This window comes from Mycteria americana, chromosome 3 (genome assembly GCF_035582795.1).
Source record: "Mycteria americana isolate JAX WOST 10 ecotype Jacksonville Zoo and Gardens chromosome 3, USCA_MyAme_1.0, whole genome shotgun sequence".
Classification (NCBI taxonomy): Eukaryota; Metazoa; Chordata; class Aves; order Ciconiiformes; family Ciconiidae; genus Mycteria; species Mycteria americana.
Genome location: NC_134367.1, coordinates 99851835 through 99865912, shown reverse-complemented (window position 1 = coordinate 99865912; position 14078 = coordinate 99851835). Strand labels below are relative to the sequence as shown.

Here is a 14078-nt window from a genome sequence, read left to right as displayed (position 1 = left end):
CCAAATCATAAGGCTGTTGGATGTTAGTGCATTTCCAGTTAAAGTTGACACGGTTGACAAAGGCTGGGTGCAGCAAAAAAAAAAAAATCTCTGACCTGTTATTTTCTTGTATGCATGCCATATGCAAAGCTCCCATTTCAAGTTTTGTAATTTGGAGAGCTATTTCTCATTTTACTTCAGATTTAGCTCTGGCTGGTAAAAAAACTACATTGTGGTGCTCTTCTACTCAGTAGAGCTATTCCTTGTAGCTCTAGCTATTTATAGCGATGAGTTTATTTTCTGCTCTGGTTTTTTTCATCACTGTGGACTGCTTATGCACCTTCATTTTAAAAATGCAATGGCAATTATTTATGTATTCTGTCCAATGTTAGGAGAAAGAAGTTTAACCCAGGACATCTCTACTTCCACATCACTGACCTAAAGGATAAGCCTTTTTTTCTGGCAGGGAAATGCTAGTTGGCTTCTGTGCCATGATACAGCTCAAATGGGCTGGGTGCCGGGTTTTCCTGTACGGTGGAGTTGATACCTCACTCCCTGAAGACAGTTGAGTGCAGCGGACTATACAGGACAGCGAGCCCATGTTTCGCTTTCCTGAACAAGTGTTCTAATCATTTAAAAAATGCAAACGGCCGTGTTCTGTCTCTGCCACTGCCTTGAATTCTTCAGTCTCTCAGTGCTGAACTTGGTTCTGTCAGTGTATTTTGGGGCTCATGTAAAGGTTGGCTAACGCATCAGTCTCCTTGTGGGGGCCTGCTAGTGGAATACGCAGTTGTGGCATCTGAAAATCTGGGGCCTGGGACAGGTAGCAAGTTTTTCAACTCGGGCAAGTTTGGCAGCAATTCTGCAAGTGTGCAGCAGTAGACTTCTAGGCTAGGAAGCAGTCTACCTGGCAAACACATACCGGTTGGGCAGCTGAGGATCATGTCTTGGGTTTAGTCATTTAAATTCTACAGAAGATACCCTTGCTTTTTTTTTCTTTTTTCATCTATAGGGACACATGAGTGGCACAGGAATTGCTTGGCAAGGGCACTGCTTGGTCTGTGAAACTTTCATTGTGGTGCTGATGGGAGGATAGGGGATAACCCAATCTGCCTCTCATTCTGGCGTGGGTTTGCTGGAGCAGGAGTTAAAAAAGCGACTTTGTGTACTTGTCAACACAGTACATTTGCTTTACATTTGCTTTACAGACTTAACAAATTCATAACCCATTCTCTTGACCCCTACCATCAATACCACTGTCATTTTTCTCAGGCTTGATGTACTTGGACTAGTTATTCATCACTACTAGCTAATAGCATAGCTATTATGGTTGATTCGAGACTTGCCTCTTCAGTTAAATAAGCCTGTGTTTGTTCTTCTCTTGAAAGTTTTATTCTTAATGTTTAATTTGTTCTTCATTTCAAAGGTTCTGAAGAAAAAGCACTTGAAAGATGTCCATCTCCAACAAGTGTCTGTTAGAAGGTTCGCATCGTTCAACCTCTTTGCAATAGAAGACCAGAATACAGAAGAGGAAACTGGGACCTGGGTTCAGTATAAAAGCATCTTTTATCCTGAGTATAGTGTGTCCTTAAGGTAACCATCATTTAAGTTTTAAGTACTTCCTAAGATCTTGTACAGGCCTCAAGTATAAAACTCATTAGTCATTCTTCCAGTGTTTTGTATAACTAGGGCATAGTTTACAAATAAACTGTTAGATGTTATTTTTAGTTGTTTGTTACAGTAAGCAGCTTGTCTGATTTTTTTCGGTACATTTCACTGAAGTGCCAGAGCTTGAAGGAAAATACTGATTATTGTACTTATAACAGAATGCAAATATGAGCATTTATTTTATATTTCTAATAGCTTTCTGTTTTGACATTCTTCTGATATAAATAGGATGTAAAGAAACTGAACACATTTACTTGTAATCTTAATAAAAATTTTAATGACATGATGTTATTCATAAAGTTCTAAAGGCATTTTGGTAGTAATCTATATTTTATTCAATTTTCTTCTTAATAGTTCTTGTAAAACTCAATGATAATTTGGAAGCCAATTTGCAAAACAAAAGAATAAAAAATTTCTTCTTCCTACAGAAATGGTTTATACCTAATGAAGAAATCTATTTTATAATAGAGCAGGTAAAACAAATGAAGATATCTGTATTTAAAAAAAAAACAAAACAAAAAAAAAAAAACAAACACAAACCCAAAAAACCCCAAACAAAACCAAAACCCAAAAAAACCCTGAAAACACCCCAAAAGCCCTCTGAAGTAGTGTTAATGAATTCTCAGTAGCTTTAGCAAAACAGAAAAGTTTATAGCTCCCATTCATTACTATATGGGCTTTTTTTTTTCCTTTTCTTCTGCTTTGGTCTCCTTTTCCTTGTTCAGTTTTGTACGTATCTGTAACTTGGTTTTTCCTCAACAGGTATCATTGCAACAGTAACTTAAGCATCCCTGAATCAATACTTGTTTTGCAGCCTCTAATTAGCCCTGCTGAGGGTGTAGGATTTTGCATTCTGTGCACAGTAGAGGATATTCTGGAGAGCCTGAGTCATGGAAGTTGTAAAGTGCATTTTTATTTAACTGGGACCTTTAAATTAAAGTCAATCTTAGAAACTAAGATCTAACACAAACAAGTGACCATCAGTAACTGTGACATGTTTGCAAGGTTATAAAACAAAACAACAAAAAGACAAAACCAAACCAAAGCAAAGAAACAAAAAAACAAACCAAAAAAAAAACCAACCAAAAAAACCCCAAACCCCAACCCTACAACACTACATGCAGGTTGCCTGAAATTTGCAGCTGGGTGAAAAGTCAAATATGAGATTGTTTAGAGCTTTATAAAGCTTAATTTTCCATTTTCCAAGGTTATACTTATTGACGCTAAAAGGCTTCAGAAGAAAACCTTTCCATTTGAAAATGCTGCCTATTTGTAATAGAAGTAGGTACAGTGTTTTTTCTGTGTATGGACTTTTTCAATGAACTGCTAGGGAATGCTACAGATTCATCCAGATGCCCACAGTCTACCTAATCTCTTTGTGCAGTGTCTCTGTTCTGTGGTTTTAGGTCTTTAGAGGTACATGGGTAATGGGAAATGTAAGGCATTTAGGTAGAATTTAGGCTGAGCAAGTCTGCAGTCCTTTGTGCTGCAGTCCTGAACTTCTTCATTCAGTCTCCTTAGTTCACTACCATGGTTTGCAACACTCGGTGTCACTTACTTGATTTACTAGTTATGTGAATTTTAAGGTAGGAGGCGAGCTAAGGTTCATCTGTGCCAGCAGTACAAAAGCCAAGGGAATGTCAGGCTCATCTTGCTCTGACATTTGGTATTTGTGTACTTCTGTTTCCATCATTTCCCATGTCATCATTTTATTTGGCATTTTTATATGGCTAATAGTATTTTCACTGATAATAGGACACAGCTCAACCTGTAGACTGCAAGCAAGCATGTTTGTTCATGCATGATTTTATTATTGGTGATCATTATATAGTATCCTAAGTATGGGGATTTTGTTTTAACCTTTTGTGTTCCTCTGAGCTTGGCCAATGGAAATGTACAGTTCCTGTGCTGGAGCAGGCTCACATTGGGTTTCAAAACCTGTATATTGAGGAGAATAGGGAGACTGTCTCCTGGTGGGGATTTCCCCGGGCCCCCCCATGTTTTGTTCTGTTCTAGAAGATACTCAGTGATCTATAAAAATGGTAATCACTGATTGTTTTAGGAATAATGATCAGAACTTACACTTCTATATTAAAATGTTTTCTCTCTATATTGAAGTAGTGGCAATAGATAGCATATACTTATTATTTCAGAATATTGCAGGATGGTGAAGAAGGGAAGGTGAAAATATACTCACTCTGTATTTTGCCAAGGACAAAGTATAAATCCTGCAACAAAATCCGCTTTACCTTAAGTCTGTATTAAACAAAGTTTCTTCTCTGTTTTTGCAGAAGCAGTAATTTAAGAGGGTAGACATAACAGTTTAACATACATAACAAAGCAACAGTTCTCCTCACTGAAACTTGCATATCTAAAAGATAAGAAATCTTGGAGTAAGCGTTCCTGGATCTTTGAGAACTAATCACGTCTTGGAAACTTAAAGTACTTCTGTATGTCTGACAGTCTTCCCTTTTGTTTTTCTCCTCCCATTGGCAAAATGTTAATTATCATCATTTTCATCAATAGAAACAATTTTAACAAGATCACAAGAGCACATTATTAACAATAACATCAGTCAGGTAAACCCAGAACAGTGTGCTTGAGTAGGAGAGCCTTTTTATATATCTTTTTGTCAGGAAAAAATGTTGCTATGGCCCCTCTAAAATCTTGACAAAAGTGCTTTTGAATTTTCATCTACATACGTTTTCCTTATGCATTAACATCTTCTTGGGAAAACTCATTGCATATGCTGGATGTTAAAAGGGTTGTCAGCTAATGTCTTGACAAGACTAAATACTTAAGAAAGTTCATAAGGTTGTTAGTGGCTTTTGGCAAAGAGTATAAAGGTCAAGCTATATCAGTTCAAGGGCTATCAAAACTGATCAAATTGTATATTCAGATATGCTATGACCTAGCTGGAATTACTGCTCTAGAGGGACTTGGAGACCAGTTTGTTAGGCAAATAGAAGCTTCAGTAGGATATACCAGTCATGTGGATGCTTTTCTGAACTTCTCAATGCAGCTTGTTTTAATAAGCTGCTATTTTTCTAACCAAAATCAGGTAGGATTCACATTTGGGAAAGAAGAGCTTATGCCATGTTTTTTTGTCACTAGTTTATTTTAAAATCATTCTTAATAACAAATCTTCCAAAGCAGGAAGCCAGAAGCACCAATATAAGGCAATTTTTGCTTAAAAAATTTAAGCTGGATTTATGTATCATTTTGATTAGATCCTTGAGGTGACAACATCATTGACTCATTTTAAAAATCCCCATAACTCTTCTGGTTAAACAGTTATCTCTAGTGTGCTTAATGAAATGTAGATTCACAATACATGGTGGAAGGTGGTCTCTTGAAGTTTGTATAGGTACTAAGGTGCTTCATGGTAGCTCTGGGCTATGAAAAGGAGTGTCTGATGACTGTGATTTTTGTTAGCAGTTGAAGATGTGTCAAAATGAAATTTCTTGTGTTATAATCCAGAATCTCATTTGATTAGTCTAGTCTCATTTGGATTTGTACCATATTTGATGTTCCTACACACTACATCCTTGTCTTGATGACATGAATTGAGTGGCTACATACATGAAATTGCTCTCTAGTGTTGTTTGCAATTAATGCTAGTTAAAAAATAAATCCCTAAACTGACAGGAAGTCAGCCTGGGAATTGGGCTGAATGTTTATGACAGTCTAACATGGAAAATGTAGACATATTCAGTCCAAGGTGGAATCTTGCTGCAGTTTTCACATTCACGTTTGGATACAGTCAACTGAGTAATCTAGTCTGCAGGTGAAAAATATAAACCTCATTTTGAGTGCAATTTCTTGCAAGCTTAAAGTGGAAAAAAAAATCTTTCATTACAGATGCTATCTGGCCTTCTGGGTCTTTTCTCCATTAAAAATATGTTTTTATTCATAAAACTTTCATGTTTATTTGTTAGCTTTGTTCAAGTTCTTTTTAACTTTGGGGATATTTCACTTTGCTGTTAAAAATTATGCCTGTGCTAAATACTTGTTTTCTTGGCGATAGGAAGATATAGAGTAAGTAGAGACATTTAAAAATATTTATTTAATATTGTGTTTTTAAATCCTTCTATTCTTATTCAGGAATATGCTTTTAAATTTTGTATGAATAGTTCTAGCAATGAGGTGATTATAGATCATAAAGATGCAGTGTCTCACTGTGGAGATGGTGTCTGTCTTTTAGACAGGAAAATTATTTTATTAGAGTTAAAAAAGGAGCAGTCAATATCTTCAAATTTTTTATTTCAGGATATGGATTTACTTTAAAATTGTAGGCTCATTTTAAGCAATTAGAGAAGAAAAAAGTTATTTCTGTGGTAAATATTTTCCATTGATCAGTCATTTGGTGTTTCAAATACTAAAATGCACAACTGAAAAGAACAATGTTAGCAGCTTACAGGAAGGGTTAAATCTTTGAAAAGAGTGTTAAGTGTTCTTTGCAAGGTGTCATGCCTTTATTCTGAATATGAATGAACCTTAAGATAAAAATATGAAATAAATTGTTAGACGATTCTAGACCTTTGGTTTAGAAATGAGAGGCATGTTATTTGTCTGTGGCAAGCAGCATGTTTGAAGATGGTTTAGGAGTGAATTCCATTGGCTGTTCCTATAGTATATTTCTGCTAATAACATTTTGAAGTTTTAATGAATTTTTATTTTAGGGATAGACATAAAAAAAATGAAGGGAAGCAGATTTCAAGGAATATTGCCTACTCCTTATGGACAATCTGTGCAGATATGATAAACTTGCTTTCTTCCATTTATTGTGTGCTAAGAGACAGCGTGTGGATTTAGTAGCCTAAAAGCTTGGCCACAGAAGGAGGAAATTGAGGAAAGAGATAAAAAGTGATTTGGTAGCATACTACTTTCATTCACTGATGAAACTAAGACTGTTCCATCATATTGCCCAAGATGTGTGTATTTGTAAAAAGAAATTGTAGTCAAAGAAGCCATTGTTTTGGTTTCTTACTATATTAAGCTGAGATCTTGAACTGGAGTGAAAGAGGAGTTATCTTGTTTTGCTGTACTCTGGCCCAGAAAAAAACATTAGATCACATAACAAAGTTTGCAGATAACTGAGATTCTTACTGGGCCGCAATGACAATTGATGGTGACACTCACCAAGCCTTTTTGTAAAGTACCCTTAGCAGTAACTTTTTCACCCTTATCCTGTCTTTCATTTTCCACAAATATTGTAGTTTTGTGGAAAGTTTGTATCCAGGTTAATAATGTATGGTGATGTGTTGTGGGTTTTTTTTCTTTTGAGTACTATGTGTTGATATAGTCTATCTTAGTTTTTGTAGTTTTTTAAAGTTTACTATATGTATTTAGTTATTTGTATTATTTTTCCTCATTCAGTTGAAGAATAATATAAAAGAAGAGAGGGAATATAGTTTTGTTTCATTATGGTTGATGAAAAGCATAGCATTAATAGGGAGCTACTAAAGGATTATTTTTATTCTACTGTCTACAGCTGTTTATAAATACATGTAAAAGCCTGCCACTTGTGTTGCCTGAATTGGAGAGGAAGGAACATTAAAATATTTTAAAGATATCTCTCCCCCCCGCCCCCCGACTTTATTTATATATCCAAAGTTGATTTATTCATAGTCCAGAGTAAGGAATTTTGCTTTGCTTCATATCAGGAGAAACATGAGTTAAATTAGTTTATCATTCATAGATTTGTCTTCTATAACTTACTGCCTCAGCCATAGAAACTTTTGCATATTGTACCCTGAAGACTTATCATAAGAACACTGTAGATCAGATTCACCACGCTGGCCTGAAATTCACTTTCTCCTTGATGCTTATCTATACTTGTTTGAAGTACTTTGTTGATCTCAGCAATCACAGCTTTGAACTTCTTTGAAGTTCTTTCAACTGTACAACATTCATGACATATTCCAAAGCACTAAATACTAATGTTCTTCTGTATTTTGGAAATTTATGGGAATTTTGGCATTTGGATTTAACCACAAGCTTCTGTGATTCCTTTCCTTGACTTTCATAATTCAGTGCACATGACACTTACAAACCCTTTATGGGCAGTTTGTAAGACATACTGTGGAAAGCTGTGATTACGACAGGCAATCATAGCAACAAGATGTAGTGTTTATTGGCAGTTTTCTCTTGGCTCAGTAATGGAGCAGCAGCTGATGGGACAGGACAGCGAAGCAGCAGCTGTTACAAAACTGCTGGGGAGATATTTGCAGAACAGTGGATCCCAAGCTAGAAGTTGTGGTTTTTAGGTGCAGGACTGAGTAGCATGACATTTATGGCAGAATTTGTGGTTAGAGAATACCTATATTTGCAGGTGCATGTAACTTTTAATCTGCAAGTCAGATCTGTGATGGAAAAGAGTTGGGGAGTAGCTGGTGCAGAGTTTGTCTGCAGGCTGTACAAATACAGTCCTCCAAATGGAGAAATAGGTGGCTATTGCTGTTTGGAAGTGTGTCTCCCTGAACTCTGCCTTTCACAAGTAGATCAGGTGTTGGCACATTGCTTTCCTCAGTCCTAAAACTTGTCTGAAATAGAAGTTATGCTCAATTCTTCACTGTTTGGGTTCCCTAACTGTTAAGTGGTTACCAGTGGAATTTAAGTGCCACTTCTTTAGCCTGGTGTGGGGAGAAAAAGCCTTATCAGCAGGAATAGGTATTTTCCTATCATGCTAAGTGATTTCAGAAGATTCATTGTTACTAATGTGGAGTAGTCTTAAAATAGCCCATAATGGTAATATAGTTAAGACCTGAGATGTGATTTTTGGAGTAAATGAGAACTGCTTTGCTGTCCAGATCACTGTTGAGATACAGCTACTCCTCTCATGCTAGGAGACTGCACTCTCTCCCTGCTTTTATTCAGTGAAGGTTTCATAAGCTGATCAGACTAAAGGAAGCAGCTGTTAAACCCTGTCCTGTTTCATGGTGAGTGTGGAGTGGGCATCTGGAAGACTGAGGAGAAGTAGGAGGTCCCTCATAGCAGAGCTGGATGCTTCTTATCATTAAATTATGGCTTACTTATGTACTTGCCATGAACAATATTTGTGAAAGCAAGAAAGAGATTGCTGAGACAGAGAGTTAGAGACTTTGACTGTTGCAGGCAGCCAGAAAGGGGTGCCTGTGCAAAATGCCTCTGCTGGCCAAGAGAGCAAACGTTGGGGTGTGTTGTGTTTGTACTTGGACACCACAAGCTTTTGACCACTGGATAATAAATGTAAGAATATGTTTGAAATTTGTGCGTGTTGATTTTACTTATGGAAAGAATGTTTTCTAAGCAGAAGGAGAACTGATCCTTAATGCAAACTGAGTGTACCAAAAATAATAATGTAGATGAAGAACATTCACTGAGTTAAATAAAACGTCACCAAAATTTCAGGACAACCTTAAAAAAAATAGGTGTGTGGCATGCATCTGTTGTGGAATCTTAGCGGCTGTTGTGGAATCTTCAGGCTGAGGTACTCAGAGCTGTCCATTTCTCATCTCCAATTATAAACCATTATTTTGGAAACAGTCTGAAATTTGGTTTAGTGACAATTTTAAGGCCAGTGCTATGGTTGTATCATTTCTCTTTTTTGCCTTTGTCTACCTTTTGACCCTGAAGTATATAAATTATATTCTTTTCTAGACCAGGACATTCCACTTACTTCTGTTTTTCTGTCTTCATAGCATTCTGTTGAACTACAGGTCCTGGATTGCTCCTCCGGGATTCATCCTCACCTTTATTTGCTTCACTTGGAGATTTGCATGATAACTCTCCTTTATATATGGACTACGTACATAAAGAAATTGAGGGGAGAAAAAAGCAAACCAAAACATGTTATATCAGGACTAATCTACATGCAAACAAAGATTAAAATATTTCTTTACCGTCTCAGCATCTCCCTGTCCCCCCCATCTTACATTAGTTTAGAAGATGAGACATTCACAGCTGTCTGAGAGACCCTAACTGTGTCAGACATATGCACAGCTATGGAATTTGTAGGATGCTTAGGAGTCAGCAGGGGACAGTTTAAAGGGCAGCTCTGTGGTTGGCAGAACTACTGATCCTGTCCGCTTTCTTGTCACTTCCCTTGAATTAACTCTGTTACATCGGTTGTCCAATCTGATTGAAAACAACCTTGCCAAAAAAAGAAGAAAAAGTGCATTTTAAGTCCACATGATCCATCAGAATTCTTGTAGGCTTCCACTGCAGCTAAGGAACGTATTTTTGGTTTGTTTTTATGTAGCTGGGAGAAGAGCTCTAATGTCCAGTTGAATCTTTTGTAACACCTTTCATATATTTCGTTGCCCCTGTTGATGAGCTCATTTCAGTTTAACTTGATTTCCATTTGATTTTCATTTTTTTTAAGAATTAGTCTGGTTGCTGTTTGGTGCTTCTCAAAATTTAATATGTAAATGTTTCTTTATTTAATGCTTATGCTTATCAGAAGCTATAAATAGAATTTTTTGCACTAGAAATATACAATTTCATATTTGCAAAAAGGTTGGGGTTTTTTTGGGTTTTTTTTCAGTTTTACAACAGTCTTCCTTCAGGAAAGAAAAGCTGAGAGAATGAGAACTAATTTTGTAGGTGCTAGAATTGCTGGATTTCTTCCATTTTTTCAGTGTTTCAAATTAGCATGTTCCTAAACAGCCTTAGAAGCTGTATTTGAAACATTATTAAAAGACTGTATTTTTGTATTTTACTGCCTTGCTGAATTCTTTTTAGATTTTTTTAATGCATTTGTGAAACAGCTATGTGATCTGATTGTTGTAAAGTGTAAGATTTTTGTATTTTGTTCATTTTGGGCCTAGATTAGCTTGGAATAGTTAAAAAAATATTTGTTGCTTTTTTGTGTGTGAATCCAGCTAGCCTGACATCTATAACACTTAAAGGAGGCTTCTTAGGGATATTTTTATTCAACTTTGGTGCATGTTCTTTTGCTGCAGTCAGTGTTTTGCTCACTGTGTTCTAAAATTTGCAGTTAATGAATTTATTATCCCCCGTTTTGAATGTTTATTTCACTTGGGTTATGCAAATGTAAAACCAAAGAAAATGCAGCTCACTGGACACATTAATCAGTTTCATTGTTCACATTAATTAAATGAAGCGTTCTTGATTTTGTGGGATAAATTAGGAATGTGTGTACAGCTGCTGTTCAAAAATAGTTTTTTGGTTTTCCTCTTCAAGGAAATCGCGTTACCAAAATTCTTCCTTTCCTATATGTGACTTCCACAACTAAACAAAAATTGATGCTCTTTGGAAACGTTTTCATTTTGATAAAGTGTTAATTTCCGAGAAGCATGTTCCTGGTTTGTGGATTTCAGTGATGGAACTTTGAAGACTAGTGCTTGTCCCCTGTTGGCTACAGTAGTACCTGTTTGCTACTTGTCTGTGAAAGGGGTTTGTGAGAAGTGAACGTGTGCAGTGAACCTCTTTTCTGAAGAGGCAAGATGTTTGGGGTTTTGTTATTGTTTATATGTTGGTAAAGTCACTATTTATGTTTTCTTCCAGATTTCATAATGGACTCTTAGATGTTAAGGATGTTCTTACAAGTTTTGACAACACGGGGAATGTCTGTAAGTCATTGTTTATTTAAATACAGTACTATGTTGATAGAAGTCTAATTGTATCAATATAAAATATTTCTGTATGAGCCCTCAATAACCATTTCATTTAGCTGAGAAACACCATTACTGCGGTCAGAGATACAGATCTACATACCATAGTGCTTTATGTGTTACACTGTTTTATGTAGCACAGTTGTTTGTGTGGATACACCCTTAAGTCATCCCAGTGCAGGTTATTTTTGGTTCTGTAACTGCGGCGGGAACATTAGAGCAGCTGAACTGGGTTGGACAAAAAATTAGTTTAGCCCATTGATTTGTGTTGGCCAGTGGCCAGCAGTGGCTATCTGAGGAAAAACAGTGTAAGAACACGGGAAGCAAACAATGATACTTCTCGCTTGGAGAGGGCAAACTCAAACCAGAGAAAAACAAAAGAAAGCACACAGTCAAGTTGTGAAATTCCTCCCCACAGAATGTTTTGGATCCTAGAACATGATATGAATTCAAAAAGCAAAGGGGAAAAAAATGCGCCAGAAAAATTCACTGTGGCTATTAAGTATAACAACATCACTTATGGCTTAGGAAGTGCTGGATGTTAGGAGAATTAATGGGGCAGTAGGATGATATGTTTGTCCTGATCTTTTACTCTTGTCTAAGCATCAGTTACCGGCTGCATTAACCTGAGACAAGATGAGCCATAAGTGGACCTCCAATGTGCCTCTGCTTCAGTATACTTATTAATAAAATTATCTATGCTATTAATGGACTTGAATTATAAAATTGTGATAGATCATAGAAAAGAAGCTAAGCAAAAACATTTAAATATTTTTGATGTAATGAGTGATTATTATTATATAATTAACCTTTACAGATATAGATATAATTCTTGTTTAATTATTCTGCCTTGTTTTTCAGGCTGGTTGGTTTGTTTTCAAACAACTATACTGATAGAATAAAGTTAGGGGGTCTCTGTAACTTTGCCAGATATTCAAGAAACGTGCACATATGTCTTCCTTCTTATCACAGCAATGATATAGGAACTGTTCTGATATATATGTGTTTCATGTCAAAACTCCAGTCTTAGTATTCCAAAGCTATGTTTCAATAAACATTGGCTTTTCATTAGTAAAAAGGTCAATTTATTTAATAAACTTTTGCCTTCAAAAGGAAAAAATATTCATAAACTACGTGCTCTCCTTTTTAAAATGTGCTAGCTTTCATTCGGTTCTGAACATTGAAGATAGTTGTGTGGTCCTGCCACAAAATACTTCAGGATATATTCTTTAACTGTTGCCAAAGAGAAATTTGTTCTCTCATTTCTGAATGAAAATTATATCTAAGGGATATAGGAATATCCAAATTAATAATATTAAGGCTGAGAAAGAAAATTCACATTTGTAATTATGGTCATCATCAGCTACAGATGTAGGCCTCAGGAGCTGGATGATAAAAACATTTAGATTTAAGACATTTAGGATCTGGAAGAAAACGCTTTGCTTAAATTACGGGAGGCATTTAGAGAGACTTGTTGTTGTAGATTCTCAAAACAGGAAGCTAGAGGGACTTTTATAACACGTCATTTTATTCTCATAAACTGTTCTCAGTAAGGGAAAAAATTATGACAAAAATCCAAACTGGGGTTTTGGATCCAGAAAAAATATTGTTGTGTTAGTTCATTAAATAACAACTCGGGTATTTATTTGGAACAGCAGAGAAAATAGTTTTTTGTTTGGGTTTTTTTTGTGTAAAAGTGCTTCACATAGTGGATCAAGACAGCGTACCTTCCTTTGTTAAACATGGTAACATGATTTCTTAATCTGTGTTCTTTGTGTGAGTACTTAGATTGTGATCAATCTACACAAATTTCCTTGTTGATGCAAATAATTTACTCTGCTAAAGTTTTCATATGCTTTCCTATTGATAGATGTGCTGTCAGCTCTTCTGTTAACTTTTTCCAGTATTTCAGCTACTTTCTTATTGATTGCAGATGGTAGAACAAGACTTACACTCTAACAGGCACACCACCAGTGCTAACACAGAAGTAATATGACATTTGTAGTTGTTCTTACTGTTTCTCTGTATACACAAAGATTCACATTTGTCCTTTTGGATTCAGTATTGCTTTGAGGGTTCATGCTGTGCTGTTATACACAGTGTTTGCTAAGTCATTTCCAGATTCACTGCTTCCCCATTTTTAAATGTCCGTGTTTGTAAGTGTCTGTCTGTATTGAGGTACCTGTTACTGATTTAAGCCCATTTTACTAAGCACTCTAGATTACACTCTGTTAAGGTAACTCTAAAATAGTTATCTTCTGGTAGCATGCAGTACTGGCTTGGAGTGTAATAATCGTACTTTTTTGCTACCACCTGTATGGAGTAAGTGTCCCCAGTGTCCAAGCCAGAGTAACTATGTGTCTGTCACACCATCACAGTAAAGTTCCCCCAACCATGTATTTACTGAGATGCTCTATTTGGATCATACCTGACTGAATTTATGTGCACTCCCACTATCTCTTGATTTGAATTGGCTCTTTCTTTGACCTTTTTCTGTGTATTTCTTGGCTCTCTTTGTGTTAACCCACAGTGGAAATGGTAGGTAGTAATCCTGCCTCCTTTTACCCCCAAAGGTAACTACAGTTGTAGTATTTCTAAAATTAGCTCGACTATTTTTTACAATTGCTGTGGTGTTCTTTAAGAACTTCATCTTGTCAAACGATAGTCTACCCTAAAAAAAATCCCAATCATTTACTAAAATGGTCTTTAACAGTATTAAATTATTTCTTCCAATACCTAATACTAATGGAGCTAGCCCGTATTGAACATATTATCAGCCCTATCTACAGTAGCATGCTCTGTGGGGGGACTCAT

At 36.1% G+C, this 14078-nt stretch overlaps 1 protein-coding gene across 1 annotated transcript in view; it reads left to right on the top strand.

The window, feature by feature from the left end:
• Positions 1–14078, top strand: part of CAMKMT (calmodulin-lysine N-methyltransferase) — a 227666-nt gene that overhangs the window by 4756 nt on the left and 208832 nt on the right. The window contains exons 2-3 of the mRNA XM_075496278.1: positions 1406–1572; positions 11158–11222. Of these exons, the coding sequence (XP_075352393.1) occupies positions 1406–1572; positions 11158–11222 (232 nt within the window). The remainder of the gene's footprint in view (positions 1–1405; positions 1573–11157; positions 11223–14078) is intronic.